We start from the raw sequence: 22,512 nt of genomic DNA on the forward strand, positions 1-22,512 counted from the left end.
GATCTCCCTCTATTAAAATCAGTCACTTTGGTGGTCCAAATAGTATCCACTGTATATGTAATGTATTTTTTTTAAACACCGAAAAATAGCAAGATAGATCCATGTGTGACTTCAAACAAAAGGCCACAATGATTTATCTTTGCATCAGAAATTGTTGATTTGAAACAGATTGTAAATAATTCTTAGCAGGAATTAATGCAATCTGTTGCATCAGACAATTAACTGTTGTTTCAATCACTGTTACCCAGTTTAAGTGAACCTAACCCAATGCATTAAAACTACAGCTTATTCATGAGGTTTATCCTTGACAGTAGTCTTGCCCTATGTTATATCACTATGTTTATTGTAGAATTTCTTTAAAGTTCTGTTGACACTGTTTGTCACTTATTAAAAAAAAATGTGTCAGAGATGATGCTAAATGGAGTCCATATGTATGCCATCAGCCTTAGCCATGAGCTGTACTTTTGACAATTCCCTTTTTATCCTGGATACACCTACAATGTGGTTGGAATTACAGAATATTTCATAAGATTAACAGAATTGTGGTCTGCATACAACGGGAATCTTGGATACAAGTCTTGAATTTGGCTTACAGTACTTGAATGCTCTCTGCAGACATCTTATTATTATTATTATTATTATTATTATTATTATTATTATTATATAATAATAATAATAATAATAATAATAATAATAATAATCTCTAAATCTCTTCTACATTGATTACATGCAAAACAACAGTGATAGTGAAAAGCCAACTCAGTACAGTGCACGCAGATGGCTAAAGTTGCCACTGTCAAAGCGGGCCACTTTAAATATTAAAAAAAATTACTCGAACAGCAAATGCATTTTATTGGGGGTGGGGGGGGGGACCATTGATGTTGCATAGTAATATATCGTTGCTGCACCACAGTTTGCTTTTTGACATTTTAAAATCTTTTAAAAATACACCTTTTGAAAGTGTTTCTTTGTAAAGCAGCCTTAAAACAGCATTTGTTTCTATGTCTGTGTCCTGCAACCTATACACAAGTCTGAGAAAAACATACATGTATTTCAGAACATGGTGCAAGTTGTTCTGTATAGCAGTCTCTAAATCACCATTGTCTGTGTAGGTAGTTACATTCACACTGTTATATTCATGTTCAGCAGCAGTAGCGACATAGTTTCATGGAGCAGAAGATCAGTTTGCAAATTATTCAATTTGCAAATGTTGAGTATTTAACAAGACACTGGTTGTATCTTAAACAGAAGATTGTTGAGTTAAAAGGTATGAAAATTAAATATTGTGTGAGAAGGATTTTATTTTAAAAGAAATTACACCTAATTTAGCACATACTTTGTAACGTCTACTGAAAACCCAAGTACAATAGTAACTGACATTTTCATGAAAACAATCAAATAAGTATTTTATTGGAGGTGCAAACCCAATTTGTGGTAAAATACAGATACATGGCCTGTAGTTTACATTTCAATTGATGGATGCATGAATTTGATAATTTGCTCTATTTTTTTTTCCTCAGAACATCTGGGTGGGTTAACTTTATCTTGCCTAAACCCCTTTAACTTGTATTCTTATTTATTGTTGATCTGAACATATCTTGTTAAGATTCTAATAGTCTTGACTTGCATGCCTCCCTCCACCCTTTGTGGTTAGTGGTTAACATGGGCACTTTATAATAAAAGTAACTTATATGTTGACCCATGATGTCAACTTCTCTGAGATCTGCAAAATACATAACATTTTTGCAAAGGATTAAAACATAAGAAAAAATATGAGCCGAACCAAACAATGCTGGTGGCCACCTGGACCTCCAATTTTATATAGGTTAGTGTGCAAGTTCAGAATGTTTCTTAGTGGACACAGATTGTTCAGCAAATATCTAAATCCATTATCCACAAAGCATGTTACTTTGAAAATTTTAAACCAAGTTCAGAAACCCCCTTTTATCGCTTGCGCTCTCCTTTCTGAGTCCGTTTCTTTTCTTTGTCTTTCCTCTCCTGTTTGAGTAGTTTGTCCTTTTCCCTCTGCATCTTGTCCTGTTCTTTCTTCTTGTGCGAGTCCTCTCGAGCCTTTTCCCTGTCCACTTTCTTGGCATTTATCACATCTTCTAGGTTTGTGTTTTTAAACAGAGCTGATTCAGAGTTAAAGGAATGAGTCACAGAAAGCATTAAACATGTGCACACCTGGCTCTACTGTGCTTGCTACTGGGCTTGAAGGAGGCTGCAGACTTCAAGAGACTTTTACACACTTTACTCAAAGGCTGTGTACTTGTAATGATGTGCAATACTGACTGAGTAATTGAGGTACTGTATGTTTTGATGTAATTAGCTGCCCTTCTTTCTTGTAAAATATATGGTACTATCCTAAGGATTATTTTGTAATGATTGCTTAAAAGCTATAGCACTGTTTATCAAAACATTTTGGGCATATACAGTGTTTTTTTATTTTTTATTATTAAATCTCTATTTCCTGATACAATGAAATAGGAACTAACTGTGATCTGTATGACACAAAGGCCCTTAGAAAGCTGTGAATCATGGTTTTTTTTTTTTTTTTTTTAATTAACTTTAAAGTGTCTGACAACCAAAAAACCTTGTGTAATACATTTGAGTCCAACATAAAAAAAGTTATTCCTGTGAGATTTACATTTGCTCCAGTAAGAAAGCCACTGCAAAGGATACACTTGCTGGTGTCAAATGTACAGACTGCTGCTCCGCTCTCCTCTGGTCCTGCGTCTTCAGTGCTTGTGTTAAAGAAACTAGCAGAATTGGTGGATTTATATACAGGGTTATTCAAGTTCAGTACTGGCATAAGTCAGCCTAAACAATGCAACCGTCCCCCAGAGCAGTTTCTAGGATCAGAGTTCAGTTTTCCTCACCTGTAGCTGGTTTCGTCACTTAAATATGACCCAGCCTTGAAAGTTGAATAAAACACGAACCTCGACTTATTACTACCCTTTTCTAAACAAGTCTTTGATTTTTTTTCTAGATTACTTGTTTTTTTTTACTATGACACAGACAATGTGCACCTTTTAAATAATCTACATACAATGATTGTACATCAGACTATAACTGCAAACCAAAAATACTATGAAGTGATATGAACAAAAACCTGGACTTTTTTTTGCTAAAAAAAAAAAAAAAAAAAAGAAAAAAGAAAGGTAGATAAAGGATATGCCTCATCATCTGTGATGTTCGCATACTGGGCGAGGAGTGCTGCCTTCCTCTTCTTTTCCTCCTCGGACACCTCTTTTTGCTTCACCACAATCTGGGCCTGCTTCTCAATAAGGCTAGCAATTGCCTGCACCTCCGCTGGAGACAGGGGGGGGGAGAATCAGAGCATTTGAGTTTAAGCCATTACAATTTAATTAAACAGATTACTGGGTCTTAGTCACACCCATTCATGATTGGCAGAGATCCATTACAGTTAGGCACACAGTAAAACAGAAAAGTATAAATCAAAGCATTCAAGGCTGGGTTTAGATTTACAAAACCTGCAATAAGATGCATTTGATAGTCTAACTCTTTGCTACTGATTTTATCTGCAATTCAGGGAGATAAATACCATCTACATGATCATTCTTGGCTTTGGACCCAGCACTGCTCTCCAACCACTGTTTAAGAATTTCTTTGCAGACATCTTCCAACGCATCTTCTTCCTGAAGGGATAGAGAAGGGACATTTATAAGCACAGGTTTTACATTACCTATTGTAAGTTCACCCCCTAGTCTATGTAAGTCGCTTTGATTAAAGGTGTCTGCGAAATGACTAATTATTATTATTAATAAACATTGATGTTGCTGCTAAACACACAGGTGAGCACAAGTAAGTAAACATTGTCTTGCTCGGGGTGACAGCTAATTTGCAGAAGCAAGTCTGAATATTGATACGGGAGGATCCGTTTCCATCTTGGAAACGTGCGCAGTGGGGAGAAAGCCGATGCTAACTATAGCAGACAGTAGAGCGCAGTCATTGGCCATAGAAGGGATTGTACATTCTTAGCCATGTGTGGAGCACACTTAATACTCTAAATCATACCCATCATAACATTTAGCTTCTAGTCTTGTATGTCCAATACATAAACGTGCCCTAATCATGAAAAAAAAGTCAATTCCGGTCTACACATTAACAATTATAAACCCGAGGCATTAACACTAAACACTTTGTACAAGTTTTCTTCTTGGTGTTGTTGCTGTACTAGCCATGTAAATGCTCGAGTGACGAGAATCCTGTTATGTGCACACCAAAGCCGCCAGCAATGTGTAGTACCACTCTATCAACATGCCGGGACCACAGCGGGGGTAGCCAAGGAAAACCTCACCAGAAACGCCGACAGAATGCCTTGGATGGCGTCCATCTTCTCGTCTTCACTGTCCTCCTCCTGTAGCACCCCGAGGATGTAGGATCCGTACACATCTCTGTCCACTTCAAGCGAGTCAAGGCGACTGTTTAACCACTGCTCAAACTCTCCGGGCGCAGCCATGTTGGCTCTCTAGGGTCCTGTTACACGCGGTAGCTGTCTGCACTGAACGCCTGAAGGATTTCCCGCACAGCGCTTACCGGGGTAGAGGTCTGTGTTCATTAAGAGACAGGAGCACCATACAGTAAGCAGGACACGGTTTTATTTATTTATACACCAGCGCATAGTATTTTGTTATATTTATAATATTATAACATTTGCTGTACAGTCTGATTTGAAATCTGTAAAAGTGTGTTATTTAACTACGATCATTTGGTCACAACATACATAACTTGACAGTAGACTGCGTGTCCTTTATAAACTCAGCAAAGCAACTAAGCACAATCAGTGCATTTGTTAATGCGTGTCCGTTTCTTTTAAAACATACCGCAAAACTGTAGTATTGTTTTGAAAATGCCTCTGGTGTGTTCGTGTCAACAGTAAAGATGTCTCTGGTGTGTTCGTGTCCACAGTAAAGATGTATCTGGTGGGGCTGACAGGAGGGATAGCCTCGGGGAAGAGCACCGTCTCTGCCATGCTGAGAGAGCTGGGCTGCCCCATCATCGACGCAGACCTCATCGCCAGGCAAGGTATCTTCCCAACTGCTTCTGCACTCAGGTGTTTAATAAAGTCACCAGCATCCCTGAGTGAGCATGAGCAGGGGGGGGGGTCAGTAATAAGGCCAGTATAAAGGTCACCGCTAGGACTGCAGTAATTCCAGGTGGGTAGGTCACCCTGGCTGTTGCAGACCATTCCCTTGCAGGACTTGGGTTTGAGTCAGTTCCTTCATTATTTAATTGACCCTGCTGCTGATGACCAAATCAATAATTAAATGAATGGACTGAGAGCAAGCCATCTCCTGGACAGTTTAATGCTTACTACTCTGTCAAGCATAGACCTCCAGCCATTACATTGTTAGGGCGCAGTAGGCTAACCCTAATCAAATGGTATCAGACTCTGTTTGGATTAGTGATTTATTCTGAGCGTAATCTGTGCCATTCTAAAAAGCAATCAAAAATAAGAAGTGGCCAATTGAATAAAAAACACACAGGCTGATGTAATTGTTTTACAAATCATACAATACTTGAAGTTGGGTGTCTACAGCTGCTGTCAGTATGGGTTGCATTATGACAGCACGATTCAAATTATAGCTCAGCTCAGATAACCAGGGGTTCCGATAAGCCAGCATTTACTCTCTTACTCATTTTCCATGTTGCACGCTTCTTGCTTTTAATTGCACCAGTATGAACATAAGATGGAAAGATGAGAAGAGGCGATTTGGCCTGTTAAGGCTAGTCCCTTCTGAGCACAGCATTTTGCCCTACTAAGGTGATCTAATGCAGTTGGACAGACTCAGATCGTTTTTCTCAATGTTCCCAGTGCTTCAGATTCCACTGCTTCACCTTGTAGGCTATACCATGCATTTCTAACTCTTGTGTATCGGATCTCATTTCCTTTGCCAGTGGTGCAGCCTCACTGCCCCGCATACCGGCTCATTGTGAAGCACTTCGGCCGGGATGTCCTGCTGGAGAGCGGGGGCATCGATCGGGAGAAGCTGGGGGCCGTCATCTTCACAAACCCAGAGAAGAGCCGGCTGCTCAGCACCATCACCCACCCAGAGATCCAGAGAGCCATGATCAAGCAGATCCTGCAGCTCTTCCTGCTGGGTGAGGACAGCGTCCCCTACCCAACGAGAAGGAAACTTAAGTGACCATCAGCCGTCTTGTATCTCAAAGCCTAGGGAGCACAGCTCAATTATTGTCCTTCATGTAATTGTAGCTAACCAAGTCATGTCTTAAGTCTTACCTTATTTTGCACTTCTGTTAGCTAGATAGGTCTCAAATGTGCAGTTCTGAAGGAGGTGCATATCATAGCACACATACATTTTTATTTTAAATATACAATACTGCTACTACTTTAGGTTGAAGGATGTGCATGGCCGAGAGAATTTATGTAACTTTTGTCAGCTGTAATTACTTTAACAAGCAGTGTTTGGGGTTTAAGTACTTCAAATGTGGGTCTCAAAGTGAACTCCATGTAAGAGAAAGACTGTTCAGAGAACAGTTGCTCCAGTAAATAACAGCTTATTGTGCTCATGTGGAGAAGCACAGCCCTGACTGACCCCTGTGCCCCTCCTCCCTCCCGCAGGACACCGCTATGTGATTCTGGACACGCCGCTGCTGTTTGAAACCAGGAGACTAACTCGCTTCCTCAAGCACACTGTGGTGGTGTACTGGTGAGTCTCTGTCCTCTCTTCATGTGCTCACAGGCCTCACATCACATCTTAGGAAATTCAGCCAGGACTATGCAAGCACAAAGTTAGTATATTCAAAACTACTACTACTACTTATTATTATTATTATTATTATTATTATTATTATTATTATTATTATTATATATTATAACAATAATAGTAAATTGTACATTATTATGAATCCCTTTCGTCATTAGTTTCTCGATTGATTTATTTCAAATACGACTAAAAGCAAAATAAATAATCTATAATTGAACACATTATTTTATTATAAATGTTTTTAATGCAATTGTATCTAAGTACAGGTGTGTTATGTTAAATGCGTCATAAACTGTTAATGTTACAAAACAGATCACAAACACAGAAGCAGCTCAGTCCTTTAGTTACTGGTTTTGTAAAACAAAGTACCTTGTTTGCCTTTAATAAAACATATTGCACTTTGGAGTGAAGACTCGCGGGGTCAGGAATGACGCTGGTTGCGTGGAGGTGTGAAAGATGAGGAGATTCTCTTCTCTGCAATCTCAGGGGAAGCGGGAGGGGAGTTCTATACTTTGCAGTCGCAATACACCTACACCTGATCACAGAACATCAATTAGTTCTTTAACACCTGTCTTCAAAGCAAGCATGGGGAGGTGAAATCTCTTTCTTTTATCTGGCACAGGCTTGTATACACAAATAGAAATCATGGGGGTTAAAAAGTACTGTATTGGTCATGACACACAACACATCTGTGTACACGTTTGTTCTTTTGTGTTTTGGAACATTATGGTACCAGCCCTTGTCATTTTGTTGCAGCAGATTTGAATTGAAGCATCGTATTTCAGCCACAGTATGTCTAATTATTATCTGAGACACCATGTTGAAATTTAAAATCAAAACGGGTATTGAAGTATCTGGCTTGAAAAGAGCCTGTTAGTGGCACTTCAATTAAAAAGCCACCATGATATGAGAGAGAAGCAGCTGTGTATTATACATTTCATAAAGTAAAAACAATACAGAACTAATCCCTTTCTTTCAGTTGTCAGTCTTGTGACAGTTTTTTACATTTGGCTGAATACTGTATACTGAATACTTCCATTAAGTGTTTTTTTTGGTCACAAGATCTATAGCAAGGTACTGTGCACACCTGTTTAACTGTACAGTATTACAATAACTTAGTTTATGCCGACTGCTATATACTGTGCATTATTTTGATTTTCATATCGTGCGTTGCCAGAGAATAGTGTTGTTTTTATTGAGTGCATAACGTAATACGCTAAAGTAGAAAAATATCCCAGGAGTAAAGAATAGGTTGCGTCGACCTTACTTTTCCCCAGTGAATTAACTACAAAACAAAGGATGCCAAATAGCAGTTCAAGTTAAATACAGTTTTGTTTATTCCTGAAATAAATAGCAGATAAACTTTTTTCATTCCCTGCCATTGCTGTTTCTTCACAGTAAACAGTGGCCATCGGCACATTTTGATAAAGTAATAACACGAGGTTTCCTTGTGCCTTTCTGTAGCTGAACAGGCAAACGAAAACTGAAATTTAACTTTAAACACTTCAAATAAAACAAATGGTGTTGTAAAACAAAGGGGGAAAAAAAACTCACCGTTGTGGTTCTCGTTTATTACATTCCACATAACAGACACAACAAAAAATATATACTGTATACAATCTATATAAAAATCACTACATAATATTACCAGCAGGCTGGGCACTGTTGAAGCGAGGCATTGCAGAATAACGCGCTTGCCTTTTTTCTGACCCATGAGATTCTGACTTCCTCTAAAGCAGCACAAAGCGTTTTTGACCCAGATGGCCTTCCACATCGCTGTGCGTGTGGACACGCAGAATCTGGTTGGTTTACTTTTTGCTGTCTAAAACTTTTAAGTACAGGCTCAAAAGCTGCTATGTTGATCCTGTGTTTTTTTTAATTTTTTTTTTTTTTTTTTATGTTAATATCACATGGAGATCCTTTTTCATTTGCCATTTTTGAAACTGGGTGAGGTGGTAAATAAGTGCAAGGTATTTTTGTCATTTCTGTCGAATACGAACATCTGATTTTTGTATCCGAGTACTAAAACTAACGAAAATATTCATTCAGATAGTTGTCCCAGCACAAATATGTATTGTAACACACAGGGAGGGGGTTAATATCCTCCCTGCCAAAAATGTGTATTTGTTTAATTGTTAATTATCACCTGCACCTGGCTAGTATTGTAAATTAGAGCCAAGTGCAGGGTATTAAAAGAAATTATATATATATATATATATATATATATATATATATATATATATATATATATATATATATATATATATATATATATATAGTCTCCACCCCCCTTTGCACACCTTGATTTGGCGATATTTGACCATTCTTCTTTACAAAACTGTTCAAGCTCTGTCAAGTTCCTTGGGGAGCGTTGATGGACAGCAACCTTCAAGTCATGCCACAAATTTTCAGTTGAATTTAGGTCCGGGCTCTGACTGGGCTGCTCAAGGACATTTACCTTTTTGTTCCTTAGCCACTCCAGTGTAGCTTTGGCTGTGTGCTTTGGGTCGTTGTCATGCTGAAAGGTGAACTTCCATCCCAGTTTCACCTTTCTTGCAGAGGGCAGCAGGTTTTTCTAAAGGACTTCTCTGTGCTTTGTTCCATTCATTTTCTCTTCCATCCTGACAAGTGTCCCAGTCCCTGCTGATGAGAAACATCCCCATAACGTGATGCTGCCACCACCGTGCTTCACAATAGGGATGGTGTTCTTTGGTTGATGCGCTGTGTTGGGTTTGTGCCAAACAACGCTTTGCATTTAGGCCAAAAAGTTGCATTTTAGTTTCGACAGACCACAAAACATTTTGCCACATGGCTACAGAATCTCCTGAGTGTAACGGCTTCCTTCTTGCGAACCTACCATACAGACCAAATTTGTGAAGTGCTTGGGATATTGTTGTCACATGCACACTTTGACCAGTCTTGGCCATAAAAGCCTGGAGCTCTTGCAAAGTTGCCTTGGTAGCCTCTCTGATCAGTCTCCTCCTTGCCCGGTCATCCAGTTTGGAGGGACGGCCTGATCTAGGCAGGGTTTTGGTGGTGTCATACACCTTCCACTTCTTAGTAATCGTCTTGACCATGCTCCAAGGGATATTCAAGGCCTTTGATATTTTTTTATATCCATCCCCAGATCAGCGCTTTTCAACAACTTTTTCCCGGAGTTCTTTTGAAAGCACCTTGGTGCTCATGGTTGAGTCTTTGCTTTGAAATGCACTACCCAGCAGAGGGAACCTACAGGAACTGCTGAATTTATCCTGAAATCATGTGAATCACTACAGTTTAACACAGGTGGAGACCACTGAACTTGGTGTGTGATTTTGAAGGCAATTAATTTAGGATTGCTATTACAAGGAGGGTGGATACTTATGCAACCAAGCTATTTCAGTTTTTATTTTTAATTAATTTTCTACACGTTTGTAGAATATTTTTTTCACTGGGAAGTTGTGGGGTAAGATGTGTAGATAAATGGAAAAAGAAAAAGAATTAATGCATTTTATTTCCAGGTTTTTAGGCAACATGGGCCTCAGCACACTACCAAAACAATTCCATCTTTGGTATTGAATGTTTGGCATGAATGGTAAGTTAACACAGTTAATGGCAGATTAACACAGTTAGCCTCATGTTGCATCAAGCACCCAAATAAAACACACGGTAACGCATACCGCAGCACACAGGAATATCCCACAGAAAGTGTCCTGACACCATTAGGTGATTCTTAATGGTTAGGGTTAGGTTTTAGGACTGGGGTTGCTTAAGGTTAGGGCTTGGGTTGGGTTAGGGTCAGGGTGGATTGATTTCATAGAGTTGCCGAGCTCTGGAAGTGAAAGGTGAGAGTAAAAAGGTGAGAGTGCTTGTCAAATGAAAAAAAAAAAAAAAAGTGTAGCAGTTTTAGTTCACTGCAAAATGACAGTGGAAATGTACTGTGGTAAGTGTTGATTAGAGTTGTCATTAGTTGGCAAACTTTCAAAAGAACCGCTCTTACTGAACCTGTGATTGAGTGTGTCAAGCCCTGGAGGGATCTGTCTTATTCTGCTTGCACTTTATCCTTTCCTGACGTCTCTCCCCTGCTCCTCCGGCAGTGACCCTGACACCCAGCTCTCCCGGCTGATGGAGAGGGACAGCCGCTCCCAGGACCAGGCCGTGCTGCGCATTGCGGCTCAGATACCGCTGGGAGAGAAGGTGGCGCTAGCCAGTCACGTGATCGACAACTCGGGCAGCCGGGAGGACACCTACAGGCAGGTCCTGAAACTGCACAACCGGCTGGAGGACTCTCTGGACTTTCTGTTGGTTCGGGCCCTTGCCATCGCCATGGCAACAGGAATTGGAGGGCTCATCTTTTTGCTAGTGAAGCGATTGATATTTTAGCTTGCCCCCTGCTAGAAAGAAACAGGAACTGTCGCCTGTAGTTCTCTCAGGATTAGACTTTTGCTGTGCCATTCTCAGCATGCAGCAGTGTTTGTGATAAGTCCTACAAAATAAGGTGCAAACTACCTGAAAGAGCTTAAGAGGCCTTACATTTGTTGAACTGTACTATAAAAAAAAAAAATGACTTTAATAAATGCTTTCAAAATAAGGCTGTGTGGTCCAGTGGTTAAAGAAACAGGCTTATAACCAGGAGGTCCCTAGTTCAAATCCCAGCTCAGCCACTGACTCACTGTGACCTTGAGCAAATCACTTAACCTCCTTGTGCTCCTCTTTCGGGTGAGATGTTGCTGTAAGTGACTTTGCAGCTTATGCATAGCTCACACACCTTTGTCTCTTGTAAAGTGCTTAGTGATGGTGATCCACTATGAAAGGTGCTATATAAAAAATATAGATCATTATTATTACCAAAATTGCTAATATATGCATGGAATTACCATGCAAATACACCATAGGAATACATTGTAGAGAGCTTCGAGTTTCCACCCTAGACATTTGATTAATAGTATTTCATGTAGCCAGTTTGTGAGATTGAGTGACATGGACAAGGATTTTGTAACAAGCAGAAATGGTGAAAAAACGTTTTCTAGAACGTGGTTATGACATTGCTAATATAAATAAAGCAATTAGTCGTGCAGCTGTTAAACCAAGGGAGGAATTACTTACTTCTGACTTAAATGTTAAACAATTTAACGATACACCAGTTTTTATGACTGATTTTTCAACACAAGCTCAAGATGTGAGGAGAGTCATCCTTAAACTTTGGAATGTATTACAAACTGCTCACACTTTAAAACAGTTTGTGGAGATACCTCCAAAAGTAGTGTTTAGACGGGCCCCAAACTTGAGAGATTATTTGGTTCATAGTGTTTTAAAAAGAGAAAAGACATGGTTGGACAGTCAGCCCAGAGGTAAACTCTGATTCGTTTTGTCATCCTCACAGCAGAAAAAGGTATCAAATAAAGCAATTCATTAATTGTAGTACCACGTTTGTTGTATACATGCTGGTTCGTCCCTGTGGAAAATCTTATGTGGGAGGACAAAAAGAACATTAAAACAGAGAATTAAAGAACGTAAAACAGAGATACGTACTGGCAATCTGGATTATGCTATGGCAAGACGTTATATACAAGCTGGTCGTGGGTCATCATCTAAGCTAAGATTTATTGGTATAGAAAAAGTTAGTCCTAAACGAGGTGGCGATCATTTGAATGTACTGTTGAAACGAGAATCTTTTTGGATTTATACATTTAATACTTTGCATCCCTTTGTTTTAAATGACAAACTAGAGTATAGTCCTTTCTTATAATAATTCTTTAGCAATGTATAGTACTTTTTTTATGAATGGGCTTGTATACAACTGATTAGTATTGTTCATGTACATGTGTAAATTATGAAATTGTGTTTGACAATAGATGATTGATAATTATTTACGTATGGTTCAATATGTAATTGTTTTCACGTGTAGTATGTGAGGTTATTGTATATAATGTATATTATATGTTTATATATAATACCTGTGAAGAGTTGACACGCTATCCTGATGAAGGCACTCTTTTTTAATGCAATAAAGCATATTGAATACACTATATTGTGTGCGCCATAAATTTGTTCTTTGCAATTGCAAGAAGTCGAATGGTTTACAACATAGAAACTAAAACAACTGTGGTACTGGTCCAAATTGTTTATTTATTTGTTTTAAAATGTGTAGTTACAATGCAAAAGAGCCGGGCTCCGCTGTTTCCATGGTGTAGACGCTCACACGCGGTGCACAGGGTCGCCAGGTCATGCCCAGCCTCCTCCGTGTTACACCACAGAGCCAATACAGGTGTGAAATCTAAGAAAGCGGATCAAGAGGCTGCCGTGATTTGCTGCTAAAAACAGCTGTAATATTTTGTCAGAAATGTCTGTGCAGGTGCTACTGATGTAATAGTTGGTATTCTGTGGTTGTAGAGTTGCATTGCTGTATACACTGTGTGTTTTGTATTTCCACTGGGGTTGTTTTTAAGGTCATTTTATTTGACTGTAACTGACTTCAATATGTGTGAGTTTATAAGATGTGCATGCAAACTGTTTCAGTAAATACAGGATATGAAGAACAGCTGCTCTGCCACTTTACACGCACTGCTGTCTGAATCAAATTGAACAGCTGATCCTGTCACTGCACACACTGCTGTCTGAATCAAATTGAACAGCTGTATTTTTTACATAGCTGTTTTCACAAAATATGAAAAGTTTCACACTTACTTTAACAGTAAAGAATTTCAACCCTAAAGGCTAACAGCCCTGATTTGTAGTAAATGGGTTTAGTGTGGAAAGCACACTGGTAGAGAACTCTCAAGATTCTGGAGTGGTAACTTCCAGAAAACCTGTTGAAATTACTGGGGAAGCATCATGTTATTCATCTAATAGTATATTCATCAAATAATAATTGCTCTAACAGATTCTTCTAAAATACATTTGAGAGAGATTCAAGAATCACAAGGAGGTAACAATTCAGACGACCGGATTCAACCTGTCATTTTAAACCCTGTGTCGTGCCCCTCATTGCAGAAATAAGAAAGTCAACATCGTTTTTATTTGTGGGACACACATGCACCTTAAAGGGTTAAGAGAGTTTGCGCAAAAGCACAGAGCCACACAGTAATGCAGCTTCAAAGATCACTTTCATCTTTTCTTTTTCTCGCTTTTATTTCTTTTTGTATTCCTCTCTCTTGAAAAGTTGCCTTTTGCAATTGTTTCAAAATAGTTAAAAAAAATGTTTGCAAAGTGCAGTGTTTGGATTGGCCACTAGATGCTGCACTGAGCTAAACTAAGCCTCCTCTCTTGGTGCACATGGGGCAGTATCAACCAGTGCCTGCACTGAATGAGACACAGCATTAAGCGTGTCCCACTTGCATTAAAAACCCTTTCTGTGTCTCCTGCTGTCCCGAATGCCCTGTGATGGGTGCCTAGCTCTCAGAATCTAAAGAGAGGTTGACTAGTCTAATTGATTTGACGTTTGTCTGATGTCAAGGTCTGGGTGTAACTAATATGGATTTCTTATGCTTCCTTTGTCCTGTATTGAGTGACAACATGTTAAAGGGTACTTATTAATGTGCAGTTTTGAAAGAAGCACAAGATTTATCAGACATTTCTTTGTTCTCAACTTTTAAAAACACGAACCAATTTAAAACGGTAGGAAATACCAGCACACTTTTTTTTTTTCCTTACAGTAATATTTTGACTGGTCTTATGTTATTTTTAATTTCCTCAGTTTCCAACTGGTTTAAATTCAAGATTCGAGATTGCTCTGAAAGGGACCTTTTTTCACAGCATTATTGCATGCACTGTCCCCTATTATCCACAGGGTGGCAGTCAACTCCATATTGGTATATAATGAAAAGTTGACCTTTAAATAATGTCTGATTTTTTTCTAAATAAAATCGTAATAAATCATACTGTGAATGTATAAGAGAACCTAATTATTGATCTATGGCGTGAAACAGTGTTCACAAGTTTGAGATCCCTGCCAGGTCCCAGTGAGACATGAACATGGTGCAATTGTTCAAACTCAACCCCCTTGGTAAAGACACAGAGCACAAATATAGCTGTACCCAAATCAATACGAACTGAACAAAGAACAATGCATTGAGTTAATTCTGATTTATGATGGTGCAAAGAGGTATTTGTCTCAATGCTGTTCCCTGTACACAAAATGAGATACTGAGATGTGATTAACCAAGGCATGGAAATCCATATTCCAGCCTCTTATTAATGTAAGGACACTTACCAATGCACCTCTTTTCATTGTGATACAAATCTTTTCAGCTTTAATTCAACCTTTGCAGATGGATTAAACGCAACGCTTCCTGGTTCCTGTGCTGTAGTCCACATGGTCAGACTGCAGCTGGATCATGAATGTGAGTTTGATCTACAGGACAGGAAGCAATTAGAAACCAGCAGGCAGCAGCAACCTTTACCATCTCAAGCTCTTTATTGTTAAATCTTGGTATAAGAAACGATAGTATGGAAAACAAGCAAAAAAAGACATGCAATCTTCACCTAACAATTGCCTGTGCTGATAACGTCTCAGAAGAAACGTAGATATGTCGCAAAGTCACAAGCATTGGAAAAGCAGGAGCAATATAGTCATGTCAAGTTAAATTATGACCTACTTGCTAAATTAGTAGAGATTAAAGAAAGTGTTTTAGGCAAGGGCAAAGCGACAACGCAGGACAACAGTTAAAAAAACAACAGAGTGTAATTAGTGAAGCGGTCCTGATCGTAGTCTTGCTCCCTCTCTCCAGACCCGGTTGGTTTTCCCTGAAAAACACATTTTAATTGCAGCTCCTGGACGGGAGGGCCTCTTGCGTGTTCAAGTGCGGCTCCTTCCCCTGCAGTGCTGATTAATCTCCAGGATCGATTCCCCTCGCTGCCCCGCTTCTGTTTACTTTCCATCACCGGGGATCACACGCTGAGTGCCTTCCAAATGCCAGCCCCCTCCTCGACTCAGCCAGAAGCACAGCCTGGGACAAAGGGCAGGTCTTCACACTCGTACACTCATTATTTATTTACTAATTCATTATTTATTCGGTGTTGGTGAATATAGTGCTGAAGACTAATAGAATCCTACCTGAACCGACCTGTCCCCACCTACTGAACATGTGACAGGGGCACAGTGGAGGCGTCCGTACATACATGTGCCACACTTAACATTGTTCCATTAATCTGGAACACCACTTACTATGACACTTCGACATGATATAGGATACATGTATGAACACAAGCGCCTTCCCTGGTACACCTTTATGCCGGTTGATATTCACATTTCCACCACCTGGTGGCACTGTTATGCTGGGAGCTCAATTAAGACATTTCTTGCTTTGGTGTTTAATTAGAAATGCCGGACAGCACAGGGAGTTGGGAACCGGAAGCATTTTTTAATTTTTTAATTTTTTGCAAGCAAGAGAACGACTGAATGGTTGGAAAGTGATATTATTTTTTTTCCTTGAGCGTAGGGAATGGGATAGATCTAGCTAAAAAAAAACAAAACATTCAGCTCAAAAATAACCTAACTCGAACAAATGTGCTGTACCAGTATAGTTGATATTATGGGATGGAGTTCCAAAGGCAGGAACGTTATAAGTAGTGAACAGGATTTCAATGTCAGTCCTGAATTTAACAGGGAGCCAATGCAGTGCTGTGTTGTGACTGGCATGTTCGAGTCAGCACTGTGAACCAGCCGGAGCCAATGCAGTTTAGAATGGGGAAGGCCAGCAAACAGCATTGCAGTAATCTAGCCGAGAAATAACAAAAGCAAGAACCTACATCTCGACACTGTTATCAGATAGAAGGGGTCTCAGCCTGGCAGCGTTCCTTAAATGATAAAATGAGAGCTTTATAACTGAGCTAATGTGGGCACCCAAACACATTATCCATAGTAATTCCCAAGTACACTTTGTACTGTGCTTATTTCTGAACCTTTTAGGTCAGTTTTTCAAGTTTTTATCATAGTGTGTCAGTGTAACTTGGATGCATTGCATGTATTTCTATTAATATGTTTAAACAAATCATTTTAAATAGAGAAGTGTGTTTTCTTTATAGAACCTCTCCATTCTCGTTTATTAATAACAGCAGCTTTATAAGGAAGCTCATTATAGAGCGGAACAAGTTATAAAGCGGTGTGGTTGTGTTTCTCTTTTGCCCCATAATGCCGCTACATTGTGTTCTCGTTATCAGGAGAACACACACTGCCTTGCCTGTGGCTCCTGATGCCAGCATTTTAAAGGTGGAGCATTGTAACTGTATACAGTACTGCTGCCGAAAACCACTGCTGGAGCTCTACTGGCAGGTGGATCAGCACTAGAGGGAGTCCAATCTGTGGATAACAGAATTCCTCGTTGATCTGCAGGAAAATATGCAAGAAACTGCTGACATTTTAAGTAGATATCTGCAGAGTGTCTGCGGAGTGACAGAATATGAATCTGTGTAAGACTGTAAATCTGCAAATAACATGACCTCAGGAATTCTGTTATCTGCGAGTTGGACTGCCTCTATTATAACTCAGTTGTGAAATGAGCAGTTTGTCTCTAATCATTGTAACACCTGTGTCTGCTAAGCGAGTCTGTTCTGGGTGTGTGGCCTGTGTCTTTTTTCTTCAGACTGCAGCCGTCCAGGCTTGTCAGCAATGCAGATCCGCTCACAACGCTGTCTCAAATCTTATTTGTATCAGAGGCTAGCAGATTGATGTGATGTGACTGAGACGGGCCCAGAGGCAAGAGGGGATTGGCAGCAGCCAGAGTCAAGCAGTCTCCCTCTCCTCTCCTTCCCTCTCCCTCTCCTCTCCCTCTCCCTCTCCACCCCTCTCCCTCCCTCCCACTCCTCTCCCACCTCTCCTCTCCCTCTGCTCTCCTCTCCCTCTCCTCTTCTGCTCTCCTCCCTCTCCCTCCTTCCCTCCCGCCCTCTGCCTCTCTCCTCTCCTTTCCTCTCCTCTCTTTGTCCCTGTCCTCTCCTCTCCCTGTCCCTCATCTCCTAACCTTCCATCCTATCCCAGCTGCCCCAGGCCTGTGAAGGCAGCAGTCGAATCATTTGTCGACTTGAATAGAAATCATTTCAGCCAGATCCACTTGACTATCCCATGTCTACAGCACAGGTGAACCTATAAGCCAAAGCGTTTGTATACTTAGTTTCTTAACTTTTACTTTTACCTTCAAAAGTTCCCATTAACTACATCTAAAGAGTACACCTAACTGTTCTTATTACAGATATGTCAAGTCTCACTCTTTTTCGGTGTTTTTATGGAGTCATAAAATCGTAGTCCAGTGCATAGGCGCTGAGTATATAGCAGGACCTTCAGTTCTAAATGTCAAGATATGACCATGCATTTAAACAGCGTATTCCCAAATCTCATTCCTTAATTCTTTGTATCGCACTCACATGCATAGTTCACACACCCTAGTCTCTGTAAGTCAACTTGGATGAATAAACAAATAATAATAATATATTGTAAGGGTCTCGATCGGGCTTAAATGTTAGAAGTTAATGATACATCTTTGTAAATGTTTCACATGTGGTGTTTAAAACATACTTAACTACAGAACTTCTAAAACTGAAACACAGGAACATAAGATCTGGCTAAGTAGCAAAGTGTACTTGTATTGTGAAGAACCAGCAATTGGCAGAAAATGTATTTTAACACATGCAATATATATATATAGAATGAAAATAAAACTGGAAGCTAGTTCCGCTATGCACTGTACTGCATAATATGTACTACAGCATTATCACGAAACTATTTTCAGTTTTGTGATAATGATGGCAAAACAGGACACAACGTGACAAAACACAATCAAAAACAACTTTTATTTCTGAGTCACAGTGTAACCCGATTTAGATCAGATTTCATCGTCGTAGAAAAAGAGACACGATCTTAGTGCTGCAGTGAATTGAGCAGGTAGGGCTGCCAGAGGCAGGAACTCACATTCTGTCCCACTTTTATTATTTCTGTACCATTGCTGCGCCCTTTCACTGCGACTTCCCACTGACATGTAGAGTCCGTGCCTCAGTCTTATTCGGGTTGCATTGAGCAAATACCCTGAAAGAAATAGAGATCCTTGCAGTTTTAACACCCCTGCTGCAAGCGACCGAAGGGGTGTGTGTCGGGGGATGGGGGCCGTGATTAATGCAGACGGGAAAATCTCATCTCTCATTGCCTTGTCAAAATTCTCTAACCCTCTCGGGCCCTGAGAGGCTGTCTGCAAGCCAGGCCTGCTTTTTAATCTGGCTTCGCCAGCCTGTTCACAGCTCTTGAAGAATTGCATCTGAAATGAGATACGTGTCTGTGAATACCTAGAGCAAGAGAATCAGGCTGCCGGCCGGTGAGAGAGTCTGGGAGCTCCTTCTAGGATCAGAGAGTGGAGGAGCAGCTTGAAGATCGATGGTCACTCCCAGAGACAGTATCCATAACTCTGAACACTCAATCACACACTCGGAAGGAAACAGCAACCATGACAAGCACAGCATTCATTACACATACCAACTTTCATGACAGTGTTACCACATAGCACACTACGAGAGAATAATACATATAAATACAAATAAACCCAACTTTCAACTTTATACTGGACCGCCAAGCACCTCACTGCAAGAAGACGCAATCAGGAGATGCCTGTCCAAACAAATATACTTTTTATACAGAACTCAGAACTCAGGTATGACATGTCATCATCAACTACTCTTCTCGAAATGAATCTAAACATCGAGAAGAAGACATTCATGAAGATAAAATTGATATTCCGTACACAATAGCAATTGAAGGCATTGTTGAAACTAGAGGCCCAGTTTTATAGTGTTGAAATAATGTTAGCTTTTGTGCCTGCTTCAAAATGGGATCATAAGTCAAGCTTGTAAACATACCGGCTAATGCCTTCTTCAGGGGGTTTGACTTTTCAACAAGCAGTTTGTGTCTGCTGTTTTATTTCAGGCATCAGTTTTGGCACAAGGGGGAGCTGTTGAGTAGCAATGGCAGCTGTGCGTGGAAGCAGCTCACAGACTGATCTGGCTCTGAACACACTTGCTGCCTGGCGAGATCGAATTCTGGGGCTCAAGACAGAAAAACGCTTTTCTGGCTTTAAAGGGTACAGAAGGTCAGAAAGAAAAATAAGTTTAAAAAGAGATGGATCAGTGTTTGAGGGTGAGAGGAGCGTGACTTGAGCCTTGCGGACGCTCGGAAAATGTGTGTTTGAAGAAAGAAGGGGGGGGGTGACTCCTTCATCTCCTGGGGTCTTGGTTTTAATTAGTTCTGAGTGCTGTTTGTAATGAATCTTTTGCTAGCGGCTGATGAGTGAATAATATGGACATCCACATAAAACCATGTAACAGGTAAGTGTTCCGTGTGTGGGTTGTCACTGAATAATAATGAGGCACACACAGAGCATTGGGTGTTCACACGCCACACAGGGGTACAGATTTAATGACAACACAGGTGCTGACACTAGAGTGCCAGCAATGGTAGCTCTAGTGTTAGATTTAATAAATAAAACACAGCTAAAAATACAGGTTTGCCACTCAAGGTGAGCGCTAACCTCATTAAAAGAGACGTCCCGCTCCAGGAGCCCACTACACTATATAAGGTTTCATATAAATTCTAAATATTTCTTTCTGCCCTCTTAAAAAGGTGAATAACAGAGATTATTGAACCTATGTTTGCCGTTAATGTTTGGAGTTTCAGAATACTCGACAGTCTTATTTCTGCTGGCCTCCGAAACATTCTGTAGCTTAGCTTATCTTATCTGGCCTTGGATGTAAATGGCTAGTATTCATTCCTGGAGGGGGGATGAATGGCTGGTTGAATTATGTGACACTCAGCTTGTAAAGCAGATAGTGAGGAGACAGTAGGGGAGGGGAGCAGAGTAAAAGTAATTTAAATGTGTTTCTTTTTAAGAGAGCTGAGATAGGGGGAAAGTTTTTATGGTTTTGGGTGTTATGTGATTTTCTGCATGTAGGCTTGAAATGTGGTTGTAAACCTGATATATATTATGTATGTTGTTGTGACTATGCTCAGAAATGAAACATCTACACTGACACCAGCTCAGACATACCATCACTGAAGCCATGAGGGCTCAGAACACCATCAAGCAAGCTCACAGACAGCTGCAAGTGATAATACCATCTCCAGCAGCGCAGAGAAGCATCTACACTCAAGGCCATGGCTGCTGGAACCACTGAATGATGATCTCTGTTGCTTTGTCCAATATTAATCTGTTGTCTGCTGTTTCCACAATAAAGACTTTGTTAGTTTTGACAATCTTTGTCGAGACTGTTTTATTGTAAAGAAGACGAACATCACAACTGCAATAACCATCTCTATACTGTTTGGGATCAACATACCCTAAACTAACCCACTGCTGTTGTTCTTGAAGTCCTGGCCTCCCAGCGACTCCGGGTCGTTGTGATGGTCCTGGCTGAGTAGAGCCTTCACAGGCACCGTCTTGCAGTTGAAGGGTTCAGTTGAAGGGTTCTGTAGTAGTTATTCTGTAGTAGCTATCCTGCAGAGCAGACGCTCTCCTCCTTGATGTAAACAAAGTGCCTGTCAATTTAATTAGGATTATCTTTATATTTCATTTCTATTTAGTTGTGCTCTTATAAAGGCTGGTATTAACGTTGGGAAGAACACGCAAATCATTAGCAGAGCAGTTACAAACAGATACAGCAATCAGACTCGGAGGATCTATTCATTTTATTCCATTAAAGGAAGGCTGTTTTAAAATCAGGATAACTGGCATTTAAGAAAAGTCATTATCTGGCTCTTCTGGAGTTTTCCACATTTGCAGCCCGGTAGTTATAAACATGTGCATGGGGCTATTGATAGGAAGTCAATAATTTGTCCATGACATTTTAAATAATATTTTCATAATGATTCAGCCAAGCTGCAGAGAAATAGAGGTACAAGAAGTTACTAATCCAATAAGAGACTCTTGTTGTTATTTTCGAAAATTTGAGCTTAATGCCTTGATGATCTCCTTTATAAAAGACATATTTTCAAATGTCTTTTTATTTCTGTTGAAACTTCTTTCATAGCATGTTTTTATCGTGTTCCATTACAGCAGCAATCCTTGCAGCTCAATAGAACCCTGAACCATTGATAACCCTGTGATCACTATACCACGCAGCCTCTCTTCAGCTACCGCCCCCTGGAGGACAGAGGCTACAATTAAATAATAATAATAATAATAATATATAATAATAATAATAATAATAATAATAATAATAATAATCTGTATTTTTATATAGCCCCTTTCACAGTGAACCATCATCACAAAGCGCTTTACAAGATACAAGACTAGGGTGTGTGAACTATGCATCAGCTGCAGAGTCACTTACAACGTCTCACCCAAAAGACGAAGCACAAGGAGGTTAAGTGACTTGCTCAGGGTTACACAGTGAGTCAGTGGCTGAGCTGGGATTTGAACCGGGGACCTGCTGGTTCCAAGTCTGTTTCTTTAACCACTTAAAATTAACATTCTAAATTGGAAATTGCAATGTGCACAATATATTATTTTCCCAAACACCTTTTCTTAACAAAAAAACTAATGATTAGGTACTAATTATTTTACTCTTGTCAACAACCAATTCCAGAAATGACTATGGATTTGTTTTTCTCAGTTTGAACTTAAAAACGTCAGAAAAGTTTAGGAACGAGAAAAAGCCATTTTGCCCATCAAAGCTCGTCTCTTGTTAGCTCACCATTCTCCCTAATTGGGGGAAAGTCACTAAAAAGCACAGAATCCAGTCTTTGTTTAAATGTTCTCAGTGTTTTAGATCCTACTCCTTCATCTGGAAGGCTATTGCATGCATACCT

General features: G+C 39.9%; 2 protein-coding genes across 2 annotated transcripts; one reads left to right on the forward strand and one right to left on the reverse strand.

The window, feature by feature from the left end:
- Positions 1-1,389: 1,389 nt before the first annotated feature.
- ccdc43 (coiled-coil domain containing 43) lies at positions 1,390-4,520 on the reverse strand. Its single transcript, XM_041231827.1, has 5 exons — positions 4,322-4,520; positions 3,566-3,659; positions 3,177-3,312; positions 2,683-2,741; positions 1,390-2,132 (listed from the first exon to the last, which is right to left on the reverse strand). Exons 1-5 carry the CDS (start codon positions 4,481-4,483, stop codon positions 1,945-1,947), a joined length of 639 nt encoding a protein of 212 aa, XP_041087761.1. The 5' UTR covers positions 4,484-4,520; the 3' UTR covers positions 1,390-1,944.
- LOC121302032 (dephospho-CoA kinase domain-containing protein-like) lies at positions 4,520-11,347 on the forward strand. The gene is made up of 5 exons (XM_041231826.1): positions 4,520-4,604; positions 4,933-5,049; positions 5,923-6,126; positions 6,608-6,695; positions 10,829-11,347. Exons 2-5 carry the CDS (start codon positions 4,938-4,940, stop codon positions 11,112-11,114), a joined length of 690 nt encoding a protein of 229 aa, XP_041087760.1. The 5' UTR covers positions 4,520-4,604; positions 4,933-4,937; the 3' UTR covers positions 11,115-11,347.
- Positions 11,348-22,512: the final 11,165 nt, after the last annotated feature.

Source organism: Polyodon spathula, chromosome 28, assembly GCF_017654505.1.
Source record: "Polyodon spathula isolate WHYD16114869_AA chromosome 28, ASM1765450v1, whole genome shotgun sequence".
Classification (NCBI taxonomy): domain Eukaryota; kingdom Metazoa; phylum Chordata; class Actinopteri; order Acipenseriformes; family Polyodontidae; genus Polyodon; species Polyodon spathula.